The 17,516-nt window shown below is 35.3% G+C and overlaps 1 protein-coding gene across 1 annotated transcript in view; it reads left to right on the top strand.

Moving 5' to 3' along the window:
• Positions 1-2,641: 2,641 nt before the first annotated feature.
• The window catches only part of LOC128227477 (focadhesin-like), a 194,284-nt gene continuing 179,409 nt past the window's right edge, over positions 2,642-17,516 (top strand). The window contains exons 1-2 of the mRNA XM_052938054.1: positions 2,642-2,700; positions 12,782-12,872. Of these exons, the coding sequence (XP_052794014.1) occupies positions 12,819-12,872 (54 nt within the window). The 5' untranslated portion in view covers positions 2,642-2,700; positions 12,782-12,818. The remainder of the gene's footprint in view (positions 2,701-12,781; positions 12,873-17,516) is intronic.

Here is a 17,516-nt window from a genome sequence, read left to right on the forward strand (position 1 = left end):
CTTGTTACGCATAACAATGGCGGGAGGCCTTCCTCAAATATGTGCTTACACTCAGCTTGTTACGCATAGCAATGACGGGACGCCTTTTGTAAACATGTGCTAATATTCAGCTTATTACGTATAACAATGGCGGAAAGCCTTCCTCAAATATGTGCTTACATTCAGCTTGTTACATATAACAATGGCGGGAAGCCTTCCTCAAATATGTGCTTACATTCAGCTTGTTACATATAACAATGGCGGGAAGCCTTCCTCAAATATGTGCTTACATTCAGCTTGTTACATATAACAATGGCGGGAAGCCTTCCTCAAATATGTGCTTACATTCAGCTTGTTACATATAACAATGGCGGGAGGCCTTCCTCAAATATGTGCTTTCATTTAGCTTGTTACATATAGCAACATGTGCTCACATTCAGGTTGTTATGCATATCAATGGCGGGGGGCCTTCCTTAAATATGTGCTCACATTCAGCTTGTTACGGATAGAAATGGCGGGAGGCCTTCCTTAAACATGTGCTCACATTCAGTTTTTTACGCATAGCAATTGCGGGAGGCCTTCCTTTAACATGTGCTCACATTCAGGTTGTTACGCATAACAATGATGGGAGGCCTTCCTTTAACATGTCTCACATTCAGGTTGTTACGCATAACAATGGCGGGAGGCCTTCCTTTAACATGTCTCACATTCAGGTTGTTATGCATAACAATGGCGGGAGGCCTTCCTTTAACATGTCTCACATTCAGGTTGTTATGCATAACAATGGCGGGAGGCCTTCCTTTAACATGTCTCACATTCAGGTTGTTATGCATAACAATGGCGGGAGGCCTTCCTTTAACATGTCTCACATTCAGGTTGTTATGCACAATAATGGTGGGACGCCTTCCTTTAACATGTGCTCACATTCAGCTTGTTACGCATAGCAATGGTGGGACGCCTTCCTCAAATATGTGCTCACATTTAGCTTGTTACGCATAACAATGGCGGGAGGCATTCCTTTAACATGTGCTCACATTTAGCTTGTTACGCATAACAATGGCGGGAGGCATTCCTTTAACATGTGCTTACATTTAGCTTGTTACGCATAACAATGGCGGGAGGCATTCCTTTAACATGTGCTCACATTTAGCTTGTTACGCATAACAATGGCGGGAGGCATTCCTTTAACATGTGCTCACATTTAGCTTGTTACGCATAACAATGGCGGGAGGCATTCCTTTAACATGTGCTTACATTCAGGTTGTTACGCATAGCAATGGCGGGAGGCCTTCCTTTAACATGTGCTCACATTCAGGTTGTTCCGCATAGCAATGGCGGGAGGCCTTCCTTTAACATGTGCTCACATTCAGGTTGTTCCGCATAGCAATGGCGGGATGCCTTCCTCAAACATGTGCTTGCTTACTCGAAAGAATTAAAAATAGCCACAACAAGAAAAAAATGATTCAGTCATAAACAGACATAGTATAAAGAACCTCACGGTGATGGTATTTAAGTTTTAGTATGTTTTTTTTTTATCAACCGGGCTTGAGATATGATTTATAAATAGCTTTGTATTAACAACAATTTTCTTTCGATGTCTTTATTGGTCCAATATCTACTGTAAAACACTTTATATACTACAAATTAGTTGTTGCGTACATGTATATATGACATGAAATATCCACAGGTGCATTTTTCACCCCACTTCCAAGCATGGGATAAACTTGCCCTCGAGAAACTTGCCCTCGAGAGTTTATTTACTCCCGTGAGTATTATTGCTTATATGAACATAATTGTTCCAATGCAACGTGATTCCACAAACGGGCATGAATCGATAGTTTAGACTGTTTACCACAAATCGCATGTTTAAAAAAATATACCCAATAGTCAGAATACTTTCCAGAACGAAATCAACGTAGCGAGACTGATTTAGTATAAAGAATAACAAAATATTGAAAACGGCGATATAACCAAACACTTAACATTAATATGATTTTTGATGAAAACGATGTCCGTGACAATCCATTCCTGCGCACAACACCTCAACATATACTATACACGTGGCGTCATTTCATTTTCTACTGCAGAACATTGCATTTTTTGTTTATTTTAGCTTGATCAATTTTCTAAAAGCCTTCATATAGCTACGTCAAGATACCATGCCCCAATATAAAAAATACTCAAGTCAAATCTCAATCTCAACTCAATTTACCACATAAAGGCATAGTATGATTTAAAATCTTGTATGTTTTATACTTTTTGAAAACGTATTTTCTCATAGAATTTGTCGATTAAAAGATTATGACAATTTTTCAAAAAACTTAGTTTCAGAGCAAAAACATATACTTGAGTAATTGTTTTAAACAAAAAATTATACTCAAATACATTTTTGGCTCTGGAATATTATTCCCTTGGAATAACGACCAATTAAGGCCTGAATCAACATTTTTTTCTAGTGAATGCCTTTTCAAAGGTGTCAAATCATATGTTACTTTTAATAACTTTTTATGCTATGTGGTAAAATGAGTTGGACTGAGATTGAGATTTGACTTAGGTATTTCCGTGATATTGGAGCCAAATACCAAACTGTAAGCAACTGTACCGCAAATACTGAGTAAACTCTACTACCGTTTGCATCGTGTGGCGTTTTGATCGAATTATTATTTGTAAGCCTTCAATCACACCGATTTTAGAAAAAAAGAAAAGAAGACCACTCTGAAAGTAAAGTTTTATTTCTTTTAACGGATTTGTCAATGTTATATTGTTAAAGAAAGACAAATGTTTCAGAATTTATTTCGATTGTATTTAAATTATCTGCTGTCTAGATTTACGGTAAAAAATATTGGAATTGATAATTTCCCACACTTAGTTAAAATGAAAGTAGAATTAGGTTACTAACCACTATTACTTTTACTTATCAATGATAAGTGTGGTGTGTGTGTGTGGGGGGGGGGGGGGGAGGGGGGTTGTGTATAAAAAAGCCTTGTATTATATTTCATTCCTGTAAAGCACTTCATTTTTAATTATCATATACACTACTGTGTGCGAAGGGGGAAGCTTTGTCTACAAAATTGTGAGTGAGAGGTGTATAATTGTGTGTTGTGTGTGATGTGGGTGAAGGGGGGGGGGGGATTCATCCTTAAGTATCTGCACTTTGGATTGTTAACATCCCATATGTACATATTGCCTTTATTGAATATAGTTCTGTGCAAGACAAGTCATTATCCAATGAACAATTATGTCATAATTGTTCATTGGATAATGACGTGTCTTGCACAGAACTATATTCAATAAAGGTAACCCTTAAACTCATAATTTCTGAGTTTAAGGGTTATTTTTCATCCCTGTCTTGTACAGGAATTTTATGAGCAAAAGTGTTGTCTGTGTCATTATAGAAGCTTTGTTTATTGATTTGATGAAAAGATAAAGCCTGTTTAAATGGTGCAGTGTAAGGGCAGTTGGTTGGGCAGTCTTTATCCAGTTTGTTATCGGCTCAATAATTTAAGAAGCCTTTGACCAATCATCGCCAAATTTTGTCATAATGTGTATGTATGTATGTATTTCTTTAGACCTTGCGGTCAAGGATAACCCGTGAAAGTGCAAGCACTTATTTCCAACGGGGTCCTTTGTTTTTGCTGAAGGGACAGCACGCTGAAGAGACAGTGGTGGGATACAAGGAAGTCCGGGTGCGATACCCTAGCTCTTTTTCGAAGAGACCCCTTGGTTCTTTTTACGTGCTCGGTGTAAAGCACCGATACACGGGGTACAACTTTCCTGGGTTAAACCAGTACTGAGTACACCACTTTTCCAAGCACTACCCTTTAAATGCCGAGCGCCAGGCAAGGGAGCTACTTGTACCAATTTTTAACGTCTTTTGGTATGACGCGGTCAGGGATCGAACCCACGACCTCCAGCTCCGTAGGTGGAAGCTTAACCACTAGGCCACGGAGAGGGTTATATTGGCACAATATCTTGGACCAGTTTGATAATTTGCCATATCACATTAGAAGTAACATAAAATTGTCTTGTCTGCTCAATAACTTAAGAAGCCATTGTTGAATCACTACTCAATGTGGTCAGTGAATTTTTGGCATAATATCTCAGAAAAGATTGACAAGCCATATCACTTGTCACTCAAGAGTTATCACCCTTTAATTATAGAAATTACCTCAAATTGGTCTTGTTCAATCAATATCTCTAGAAGCGTTTGTCTAATCATGATAACATTTGTTCAGAATGTGTATGGGAATATATTGGAGAAATTTATAACCAGCCATATCGTTTTTGGGTGGTTTTCAAAATAATGAGGCTTTTTCTTTTATCTCTCCTAACTTTTATTTCTTTCACTTTTGGAAAGTATTAGCAGGCACATTAGGGGCCAATCAATCTTGTTAAGAAAATTGTTGAGTTTCAAATGAATGGCTCAATCAGCAAAAAAGTTATGTAAGAATATGTTGCTAAATTTGTCCCCTGTGCACCCAAAAAAGTGTGACATTTTACATGAAGACCTTTATTCAAGTGTGTTTTATTTTTTGAAACTGAATGATATAGTATTTTTTTATTGTTTTTTTTATGTAACTTAACCCTTTCTCATTTAAAAAAACATACTTCAAATAAAAAAATATGTATTATCTTAAACCAAATTTTAATGTCATATGACGGACCCCCATTCATTTAAAAAAGAAGATAGAATATTCGATTCACATTGAGAACACTACCATTCCATTTAAGAACTATTTATATTAAATTACTATGTTATTTTAATAACTTTAACCTGCCAGCTTTATATAAATAACATAGTTTTATTATTTCATACATTATTTTGTCCGTAACTCAGATGCATGACTTATTACCCCAAAATGTCCCCTGTGCACCTTTTCGGTTGTTAGTTGTCAGATTTCTATAATTTCTTCAATAAAATGATATTCTGCTGTATTTCCCAGAAAAGAAAGTTACAACAGTTGCAAAATTTCAGTTTCTCACATACAGGGATTTGAAGCATCTGCATGGTTTAAAGCAATGTCCCCTGTGCACCCTGTTTTTGCATATTTCAATAAAATATCATAAACTAACAAATATGGCGCTATTTCCACATTCTGAGAAATGTGTATGTTATATTTAGGCATCACTTGATAGTTTAGCAACTTGATGGTAAGTGTGTTGTAAATACTTTTTTTATTATTTAATTATAAAGCCATTAAATGTTTACTTTTAAAGGTTTATCAAATTAATTTAAATACAGTTTCAGTATTGAGGCACATAAGATAACATATTTTGTTTAAATATTCTATTTTGATTTTATCATGATAAAGCAGATATAGATATAGAATATTACTGACTACTGGTCTACCAGACCTGTCACCGCAACCCCGTTCTTTTCATCTACCATGTCACGTGATCGTTTTTTGTTGTTGATGTCTTTTTTCCATCTCAACAATAATGCTAGGTATATTGCCAGAGAAAGTCCTGGCCATGATCCATTATTTAAGCTTGGCACTGTCTATTCTTCTATTCTTTATAAGTTTGCAACTACATACAAGCCCCACCAGTTTATTTCAGTAGACGAGGGTATGGTGCCATGGAGGGGTAACCTTGCTTTCAGTGTATATAGTCCAAACAAACCCATAAAGTACGGCTTAAAAGCTTACATGCTCTGTGACTCTGTGTCTGGCTATTGTTTGCGTTTCAACTTATACACTGGAAGGAGGGTTTCCCTACCATCTGAGCACGGAACAATATATGATCTTGTGATGGATCTGCTCCGTGGCAGGTTCGGGCAAGGTCATGTATTGTTCTGTGACAATTACTATTCCAGCCCTCGTCTATTTATGGACTTGTGGCTATTGTCCATACTATAATTTCTGATAAATAATTAATCCTTCAATAGAATTCAGCACAGTCACCCAAGAAATCATTGCTTTTTGGGCAGAACTATTATTGAATTGCAGTTTTGGGTATTGGCTTCATTCTGACAAACCAAGGCAACTGCTTGTCATTGATAACATAGGTCATGTACATAACTCTCTGTATTCAATTTTTTATATGACTATTTTCTAAGTTCATTCTGTTATAATATATATATTATAAACAATGTAGATGTGTTACTGATATATATATATATATTCCTGAGTATTGCTGGGGGAGTCACCTGTTGCATCATATAAATACATACATTTCTTCTTCATTAAGAGACATGATTGTACTTAAAATATTTAATTAATGCTATATGAAAGCATAGTTTGGAACTTTGGATCCATAGGCACATGTTGTGTTTATGAAGTCTCAAATATTTTTTACAGACATAAGTTACTGTTAACTTTGCTGATGTGTACATGTTTAAAAAATGTTGCTATGTTTCCATAGCAACCATTTTTTGTTGAAAGGAAATGAATGAAACTTTATAAAGAAAATGCTGTTTTTCATAATTCATGGTTTAATTCAGAAGTACTATTTACTATTAAATTCATACTAAGACTACTGCTTGTAATTATGTCTCCCCCTCTCTGGGGGAGACATATTGTTTTTGCCCTGTCCGTCAGTCCGGTAGTCCGTCAGTCCGTCAGTCCGTCCGTACGTCACACTTCGTTTCCGATCGATAACTGGAAAACCGCATGACCTAGGATCACCAAACTTGGTAGGGAGGTTGGTCGTGAGGTGTAGAGGATCCCTATTGTTTTTGGGGTCACTAGGTCAAAGGTCAAAGTCGCGGCGACCCCCAATATAAAAAACATTTCTGCTCAAAATCTTGAGAACGGTTTGACCTAGGTTCACCAAACTTGGTAGGGAGGTTGGTCATGAGGTGTAGAAGATCCCTATTGTTTTTGGGGTCACTAGGTCAAAGGTCAAGGTCGGGGCAACCCCCAATGTAAAAAACATTTCCGCTCAATATCTTGAGAATGGTTTGACCTAGGTTCACCAAACTTGGTAGGGAGGTTGATCATGAGGTTTAGAAAACTCCTATATTTTGGGGGGTCACAAGGTCAAAGGTCAACGTCGCTGTGACCTCTAATGTAAAAAAATATTTCCGTGCAATATCAGGAGAATGCTTTGATCTAGGTTCACCAAACTTTGAAGTGAGGTTGGTCATGATGTCTAGATGATCCCAATTGTTTTGGGGGTAACAAGGTCAATAGTCAAGGTCGTGGTGACCTTCCATGTAAAAATCATTTGCGTGTAATATCTTTATGTCTCCCCCATTCATGGGGAGACATATTGTTTTTGCCCTGTCCGTCAGTCAGTCCATCAGTCTGTCAGTCAGTCAGTCAGTACGTCACACTTCGTTTCCGCCCAATAACTATAGAACTCTTAGACCCAGGAACTTCATACTTGGTATGCTAGTTGGTCATGACTAGTAGATGACCCCTATTGAATTTGGGGTCACTAGGTCAAAGATCAGGGTCAACGTGACCTTGAGGTGAAGAAACGGTTTCCACTCAATAACTAAAGATCCTTTGGGTCCAGGAACTTCATACTTGGTATGCTAGTTGTTCATGACTATTAGATGACTCCTATTGATTTTGAGATCAAAAGGTCAAAGGTCAAGGTTACCTTCAGGTAAAAAATGTTATGTTGGCAGTGACCTTAAGCTTAAAAATGGTTTCTGCTCAATAACTAAAGAAAACTTGTACCCAGGAACTTCATAGTTGTTCATGACTAGTAGATGACTCCTATTGATTTTGAGATCAGTAGGTCAATGGTCAAGGTCATCGTGACCTTGAGGTGAAGAAACTGTTTCTGCTCAATAACTAGAGAACGCTTGCAACCAGGAATTTCATACTTGGTATGCTAGTTGGTCATGACTAGAAGATGACCCATATTGATTTTGAGATCACTAGGTCAAAGGTCAAGGTTGCCATGACCTTGAAGTGAAGAAAAAGTTTCCGCTCAATAACTAAAGATCCTTTGGTTTCAGGAACTTCATACTTGGTAAGCTAGTTGTTCATGACTAGAAGATGACCCCTATTGATTTTCAGATCAAAAGGTCAAAGGTCAAGGTTACCTTCAGGTAAAAAATGATACGTTGGCGGTGACCTTAAGCTTAAAAATGGTTTCTGCTCAATAACTTAAGAACGCTTGTACCCAGGAACTTCATTCTTGGTACGCTAGTCGGTCATGACTAGCAGATGACCCCTATTGATTTTGAGATCAGTAGGTCAAAGGTCAAGGTTGCCATGACCTTGAGTTGAAGAAATGGTTACCGCTCAGTAACTAAAGAACACTTGCACCCAAGAACTTAATACTTGGTATGCAAGTTGGTTATGTAGATGATCCCTATTGATGTTGTGATCAGTAGGTAAAAGGTCATGGTCACGATGACTGTGAGCTGAAAAATGGTTTCCGATCAATAATTGAATAACGCTTGCGCCCAGGAACTTCATATAATGCAAACTTCGTTTACATTTTCCATGATTAATCAACAACACTTTCTTCTCTTCACTATTTAATATAATCGAATAAACCAAACTTCACTGTTGGTTTGTCTCCAGTCCAAAGTTACAAATTTCATGTCCATCATTTATTTTTTCTCAGCTACGACCACACAATAGGGGAGACAAGCGCTTTTTCAAAAAAGCAATCTCTAGTTCATAATTGTTGTTAATCAAAACCATAACACTGGAAAAATTTGTTGGATGTTGTATGGATGTCAAATAAAGAAGATTGGTTGCCGTGGTAACATGTAGAATCACATTATCACCAATGTTTTGAAGTTGCTTAATGGTAACATTATGTTTATCAGACATTAAACCAGAAAAATAAAGAAATGAACCATGAAATGCTTGATTGTTTTTCCTCCAATAAACAAATTTTTCATTGATATTGTACAACTTCCCACATTAAGAACAAAAGTATTGCCAACAAAAAATAAGATTTTTTTTCTCATTTCTTTGCTTAAATTTAAAATTTGATAATCATTCTTTCCAAAAATACTGATATAAAGGTATATTTCATAGATCAACATAAATTTATGATAAAAATGACAGTATTTGTAAAAGAAAAGTCAATTTTTGAGAATAGAAGGTGTTGCCATGGTAACTATGGAATCAAATTCTAAAACAAACATCTTAAAAAAAACCTTAATGTTTCATAATCACTTTCTGAAAGTTTGAATGCTGTAGAACAAGGATCATATGAATGGTAACCTTTTAAAGTCAATGGGTGATATATTTAACATTCACTCAAAACAACTCAGCAGTGAGCACTGAATTACACTTACAACATTGCAGCATGGTAAGGGTTAAAAAACATCAAATCAAATTGAAATTATTCATGTAATGCTGTTTTATGTGCAAGGTATTATATGCGTCAATTCAGTGCACAGGGGACAATTTTTTTCATATGGATAGCAAATATACCAGATTATAATTATGTACAGGAAATAAGTACCCTAGTGGAAAAGCTTGTAGTTAAGCTTCCTTTTCCAAAGAGATCACATAGAAAATATGAAAACAAATGAAGAAAAGACTGTTGAAAACATTAACACAATGAAGTCTAGGAAGCGCAGAGAACAACTTAGGAAAGATCAAAAGTTGCAGAAAATGTATGACAGAGATTGAGATACTGAGAAAAAGATCAGAATTTGCCAGGTATTGCTCAAACGCTAAGAAAGAAGACAAATAGATCCTATATATGATTTACAAATAAAAGAAAAGGAGAAACTAAAGAAGCAGGGGCAGAGAAGAAATAAAATGAAGCGAAATGAGGAAACAACAAAAGTCCAGAAAATGACAGACAGAATAAAAGGAGAAAGGTTAAAATGAGAAGGTATGAATACACACAGTTGAAGCAGCATCAGTTCAGAAAAAGCACAACATGCAAAACAACCCCTTCGGAGGGATTCCATGGCATGGGCCTCCACAATTAACGGTCTGGTAAAGAATGCCACACCAAAGTGAAGGTCTTAAAATAAGTCATGTTGTAGAAAATTACACAACTGGTGATGTCTGTCAGTCATAGTCATAAGAAAAGTAGGCACATCAACTAAATCAGGAAAAAAATTAAAAAGGCAGCTAGTATAAACAAGCAATGCTAAGAATATGTGGAGTTGCAAGAAAAGTCTTTGACAATTTGAGCGCCAAAAAATGGACCAAAGTAAAACCATGTCAAGGCCAGGTGAATTTAAATCCTTGTGGAAACCAAAAGTTGAGAATTTTCTTGAATTTAATTCTTGAATAATGCCTAATAAAAAAGATACTATTCTATTGAGTAGGATGCCAAAGGCAAAGAGGCATCTTTTAAATTTAGACATGTTCACATAAGTGTTTAATGGTAACAGGTGCATTGAGACCAAAAACTTTATTCCACTCTGTGGACATATATTATTCCATTGTTTTGAAATTTAGTTTTGTAGGCTCTAATATAATCTTTCAAACATTTACAGTATTGTTTCAAGCTTTAATGAAAGTACAGTTCCTCTTATTGTAAAATATGTTTACCAGGAAAAGTTAAGTTACAAAAATAATTACATAATCAGGGTTCGAATTTAGACTCGCATACTCGCAAAATGCGAGCAACATTTGCAAATTGCGAGTGACTTTTATTCAAGCTCGCAAAATTCTGCGAGTGGCTTTTTCTAGACCACAAAATGTTAAAAGGAAAGAAGAATAAACATGAACTTAACTCCGCTACGTAGTCGAGTGTAAACAGCCTATAGGTGGCATGTTTACACTACCAGTATAAAGAATACAGTACGGAATCACGCTCTAGTAAGTTTCAAAAATAGAACAAATATGGAAAAGGCCGAGTTTTATCTCTAATCTTTCTGAGGCGTGCATAATACAAAGTGAATATCACCTAGCTATATCATTGGCTAAATTTAGCGCTTTTGTGCACTATATGTAAATCCCATCATCCTTTGAATATATTTTCGCCCAACTGTCAAAATGAATAGACTTCGTTGATCGATATATTTCATGGTCCAAAGTATCCACGCTACATTTACTGTTGCTTTTTTTATTTTAAAATTATAATGGTATTGTTTTTAATACTTATAGACTTAATGAAATCTGTTGCGTGCTTGTCGAATGGATATAAAATGACCCAATGGCGGGATAAATATACAAAGTGAACAATGTCAAATTATTGGACAGCTTTGTTATCAAAAAGCTGCCAGCATCAGATGAGTCTTTCCGTACCCCCTAAATAGAATAAGCCATCAACAAGTTCCAGAAGTCGAGTCACTCAAGATTGATACTTTTTAATATTCATAATATTTCTGGCATAATATGTCTAGGTGTAAATTTCTACTTTAATTAGACAAAATTATAATAATAATTAATAATAGAATTGCAAGTTGATTTTTCAAAATTGCAAGTTGATTTTTCATTTTGCGAGTTGCCTCAAAATGCACTTGCAAAATTTTGCGAGTGCTCATCAAAGTTAAATTCGAACCCTGATAATTAAAAAATATTACTTGCATTATGATTTGTCCCCTGTGCACCCTTTCCGTTACATAACAAAGTATTAAACATGTATGAATTCTAGTACTTTATATTACCATTGATGATATTTTCTTATTTTTAGACTCAATATGAAGTAATAAGTGTTATATGTGTGATTGTTTGCTGTAAGTTGTACTCTTAGCCACTATTTTCCATTTGCATCATTACATGCTTTTGAATTTTGCGGAAATTGTTGTGAAAAATGTGATACTGAAGAAATTTTGAGGAATACACTCTATCGTATACACAGAAATGTCTTAAGTTGATCACAAATCATTATTTTATTAACATAAAAGTGAATAATATTGCATATTATATTGGCTTTCAATATGTGTCCCCTGTGCACCGAAAAATAGTTCAATTTGGTAATGAAAAATTTGGCAATTGTAAGTTACAATACATTCTTGAAATTTGGTATGTGGTCTATAAAGATGCATAAGGTGAAGTAAATGTAGATTTTTCCCTTATTTGATTCTTGTTTTAATTACAGCAAAAACTTGCAGTAACAATTTATTTTTTTGTTTCAAATTTAGACAAAATGTGTTGATTTTTTTTATTTTTCTTAAACAACTGAGTTATTATGCACATATATAGTTCAGAAAAAGCATATGATTTATGCAAGGTTTTTGTCATAAGACACTTTTATAAATCAGCCATATTGTAAGAAATGTTAGCAATATTTGGATTTAAGGTCAAAATATATTTTTATTTGTATTTCCTGATACTTTCCCAAAGTTATTTCTGTGTAATTTGAAGTATTTACTTTCATGTAAAATAAGTGACAATCATGAAAACTGGGTTTGAATTTTCAACCCCTATGTCACACTTTTGCCTCATTATTTTGAAAACCACCCTTTTGTCACTAGAGATTAATCAGCCTTTTATTCTAGAAATAACCTTAAATTGTTTGTCTGCTCAATAACTTATGAAGCCTTTGTCCAATCACCACCAAATTTGGTCAAAATGTGGACTGGCATAATATCTCTGACTCAAACAAGTATTATAACCAATCATATCACTGTAGTCACTAGTGCGTTATCACCCTTTAATGATAGAAATTACTTGAAATAGGTTTTGTCCAGTCAATAACTTTAGAAGCTTTTGATGGATCATTGCCAAATTTAAACAATATGTTTATGGGCAGAGTATCTTGGTCATGTTTGAAAAACAGCCATAACATTTTAGTAACTCCAGATTTATGAACCTGGATTCCTCTCCTTTCTCTAAATATGGCATATGTTTAACAATTATCAAAAACTTAGATGAGCGAAACTTTGATGGGCGTATTTTGCGACAGTTGGCACTCTTGTTACAATTATGCTATAATATTAGCAGGATTTTAATGTGTTTGGGTTTGCTTTCAGATTCATTTCTGACATGAAGGTGACATATGCTGAGTAAATGGAGGACATCAAACGCCGGCTCGAGTTTTCAAACCCTGTGGTCCAACTACAGGTGAGAAATTATGCCACTTAATGCATATTTTAGCCCAGACCGGGACTGGTTGAGATTTCAAAATTTTAGAAGCTCTTTTCCGAATATAATGGGTTATTTAAGGGATCCTAGAGATGCACAGTTAGTTAGAAATGGGGGTCCCTAGCTAGAATATTGCTGAGACTAGACACGCAAGTCTTTTGCATTTGTGAAATTCCTGAACAAGAAACTGGGGCACACATATTTTAAACTACAATGACAATGAAGCCTGAATGATACATTTCTGAACAGGGTCTCGTTAACTAAGTATGAAGTTTATGAAATGTTTTGAAAAGTGTATTGTGTGAATATCAATATTTGATATATTATTATATCATTGTGTAATATCAGGTTATTTTTATGACACAGATGAATTGAGCAAGTTGTCTTTTACTGTATTTGTTGCTTGACATAAAACTTTAATCTTATAACATCATCAAATTTTACATGCAAAACACAACAAACTTTAATGCTGAGTATTTAGTTAATTCCCTTCATTAGCACTGTAGGAAGTATGAGTTCCTTCCCTTAGACCATCCAATTTATTATCTTTGTATAGAGTTGCTATTAAGGCAAGTGAGATAATTATTATGGCAACTACAAACCATTCTTTCCCATCATTGGTACATTCACATGTACATCACATAGGCTCATAAAGTCTGATCATTATGGTCATCGTGGTCAGTGTCTAATTATACATCATCTGTTTTGATAACAATTCTAATAGTTTTATATTTAATAGCATTTATTGGTGTTCTAAAATGCTACTGATGAATATGAAACTATTCTCTCAATAATTATTTTGTAACTGAGTTTGACCCTTTTGTTTTTGATTGTGTACAAATAAACATTTTCAAAGCATTGATATCATCATTTCTGTACTAATTTGCACATGTGAACAATTTAATCAACTATAACTTTTGTTGTTGTTTTTGTTGTTTATCGAATTATGGTGTCGTCGTCGCCTATGGTCTCGATGTACTTTATCAAATATTTTTCCCCAATATCATCTATGTGTCTTATTCTATGTACATGTACTCTTGTTACTTTTTTGACCCTACGAATTTTGGAAAGTTGTTGTTTTTTAAATAAATAAAAAAAAAATAGCCTGTTTGTTTCCAACAGATATCAACTCAATGAGTCCATCAGTTCTTCTTTAGCACTTCGTTATTTTTACTCTTTCCCCTGCTAGTAACCCCAACTCTGAATTTGTAATAATATTCACATGAAACTTGGCAACATGTTTATAATTGCAATGTGCGTACTTGCATGTCTCCATAGCAAGCTTGGTATCATGGTTATAATTGCAATATGCATATGTCTCCATAGCTAGCTTGGTATCATGTTACAATTGCAATGTGCATATGTCTCCAAAGCAAGCTTGGTATCATGTTAACAATTGCATTGTGCGTATGTCTCCATAGCAAGCTTGGTATCATGTTACAATTGCATTATACATGTCTCCGTAGCTAGCTTGGTACAGTGGAACCTCACTAAACCGGATCTCCACAAAACCGGAATCCTCGGGATACCGGACTTTTTTCAGAGTCCCGATTTTCCCCTTCTATTTTCAATGTAAAATAATCCCCACAATACCGGAACCTCGGAATTCCGGATACCGGACAAAAAATCGAGAAAATTAGTTAGTTGTCAACGTAATTTTACCTCGCAAAACCGGACATATATTTGTTCAAACATGTCAAAATGATTTTGTGTATTAGGAATTCGCGAATAGCGTGTCACTTTGTCACTTTGTTTTGACAGCCGGTGCGTCGTTAAATATTGCACTTTGATGTTGTGATAACTCGATAATCGATAATGATGATTGCGCTGTGGATTGACTGCCGCGCGATAATCAAACGTTAATCAAACTTGTGAAAAGAAAATTGATTTAAACATTAATTTGTTTGTTGCAGAAGATAAAGAACTAGAAACGGTTATTAAGTGATCATTTTGGAGCGTTGTTTTATCTAAAGACATCTATGAGTGAATCAAATTAGAGCGGTGCGTTAATTAAACTATCAAACATACTTAACAAGCATTAAATTACGCGAGTTGTTTTATTTTTTTAGACTCGGAAAAAAGATGATAATAAATACGCAGAATTATGTTTATCACTTTTGCATGTGCTTTAATCATGTCTCAACCTCCGTCTAAAACTGTATAAACTGTATCTGTAATGTACATTGATATATAAATGAATATACATGTATATTCTATGCATTATTTCAAGTTACTTGAACCATCGTTGATGTAAAATAAATGATATCTTTATGTGTTTTTATTTTATTTCAATTTCCAACTTCCCTTTAAAGGTTAACTCAGTTAATATTTTGAGTAAACTTCCCGTACATCAAATCCTCGCTAAACCGGAATCCTCACTAAACCGGAAATTTTGCCCAGTCCGGACCTTGTCCGGTTTATTGAGTTTTCACTGTACCATGATTACATTTGCAATATGCGTATATCTCCAAAGCTAGCTTGGTATCATGTTAACAATTGCATTGTGCGTATGTCTCCATAGCAAGCTTGGTATCATGTTACAATTGCATTATGCATATGTCTCCATAGCTAGCTTGGTACCATGTTCACAATTGCAATGTGCGTATATCTCTAAAGCAAGCTTGGAATCATGTCACAATTACAATGTGCGTATGTCTCCATAGCAAGCTTGGAATCATGTTTACAATTGCAATGTGCGTATGTCCCCATAGCAAGCTTGGAATCATGTTACAATTGCAATCTGCGTATATCTCCATAGCAAGATTTGTATCATGTTTACAATTGCAATCTACGTATGTCTCCATAGCAAGCTTTGTATCATGTTTATAATTGCAATCTGTGTATGTCTCCATAGAAAGATTTGTATCATGTAACAAATGCAATCTGCGCATGTCTCCATAGCAAGATTTGTATCATGTTACAATTGCAATCTGCGTATATCTCCATAGCAAGATTTGTATCATGTTACAATTGCAATCTGCGTATATCTCCATAGCAAGATTTGTATCATGTTACAATTGCAATGTGGGTTTGTTTCCATAACAAGCGTGGTATCATGTTACAATTGCAATCTGTGTTTGTCTCCATAGCAAGCTTGGTATCATGTTTACAATTGCAATCTGCTTATGTCTCCATAGCAAGCTTGGTATCATGTTTACAATTGCACTCTGCGTATGTCTCCATAGCAAGATTTGTATCATGTTTACAATTGCAATCTGCGTATGTCTCCATAGCAAGCTTCGAATCATGTTACAATTTCAATCTGCGTATGTCTCCATAGCAAGCTTGGTATCATGTCACAATTGCAATGCGCCTGTGTCTCCATAGCAAGCTTGGAATCATGTTACAATTGCAATCTGCATATGTCTCCATAGCAAGCTTGTTATCATGTTTACAATTACAATCTGCTTATGTTTCCATAGCAAGCTTGGTATCATGTTTACAATTGCAATCGGTGTATATCTCTATAGCAAGCTTTGTATCATGTTTACGGTACAATTGCAATATTCATATGTCTCCATACCAAGATTTGTATCATGTAACAATTGCACTCTGCGTATGTCTCCATAGCAAGATTTGTATCATGTTTACAATTGCAATGTGCATATGTCTCCATAGCAAGCTTGGTATCATGTTACAATTGCAATGTGTGTATGTCTCCATAGCAAGATTTGTATCATGTTTACAATAGCAATCTGCGTATGTCTTCATAGCAAGATTTGTAACATGTAACAATTTCAATCTGCGTATGTCTCCATAGCAAGATTTGTATCATGTTACAATTGCACTCTGCGTATGTCTCCATAGCAAGATTTGTATCATGTTTACAATAGCAATCTGCGTATGTCTTCATAGCAAGATTTGTAACATGTAACAATTTCAATCTGCATATGTCTCCATAGCAAGATTTGTATCATGTTACAATTGCAATGTGGGTATGTTTCCATAGCAAGCCTGGTATCATGTTACAATTGCAATCTGTGTTTGTCTCCATAGCAAGTTTGGTATCATGTTTACAATTGCAATCTGCGTATGTCTCTATAGCAAGCTTTGTATCATGTTTACAATTGCAATCTGGGTATATGTCTCCATAGCTAGCTTGGTATCATGTTACAATTGCATTGTGCATTTGTCTCCATAGCATGATTCGTATCATGTAACAATTGCAATCTGCATATGTCTCCATAGCAAGATTTGTATCATGTTTCAATTGCAATGTGGGTATGTTTCCATAGCAAGCTTAGTAATATGTTTGAAATTGCAATGTGCAAGGTCTCAGTCCACATTTATTTCGAATATAACTCTGTTTGAAGAATAAGGAGGCCTTTTTACTCGCCCTGGGTGCTGAATAACTTTAGTTAGGGTTGGCATATGGTGACAAAACTTGGTATATAGGAAGATTTTATGGAGACCTTTCATGGCATTGCATCCTGGGCCCAAGGGTAGAGGTCACTGTTACTTAAATTAAAAAAACAACAACAAAAAAACGCTTGGTATTGAACAACATTAGTTAGGGTTGACCAAACTTGGTATGTAGGACGATTTTATGGAGACCTTCCATGGGATTGCGTTTGGGGTCCCTAAGGTCAAGGTCAATGTCACTATTACTAAAATTAGAAAAAA

Source organism: Mya arenaria, chromosome 3 (genome assembly GCF_026914265.1).
Source record: "Mya arenaria isolate MELC-2E11 chromosome 3, ASM2691426v1".
Lineage (NCBI taxonomy): Eukaryota > Metazoa > Mollusca > Bivalvia > Myida > Myidae > Mya > Mya arenaria.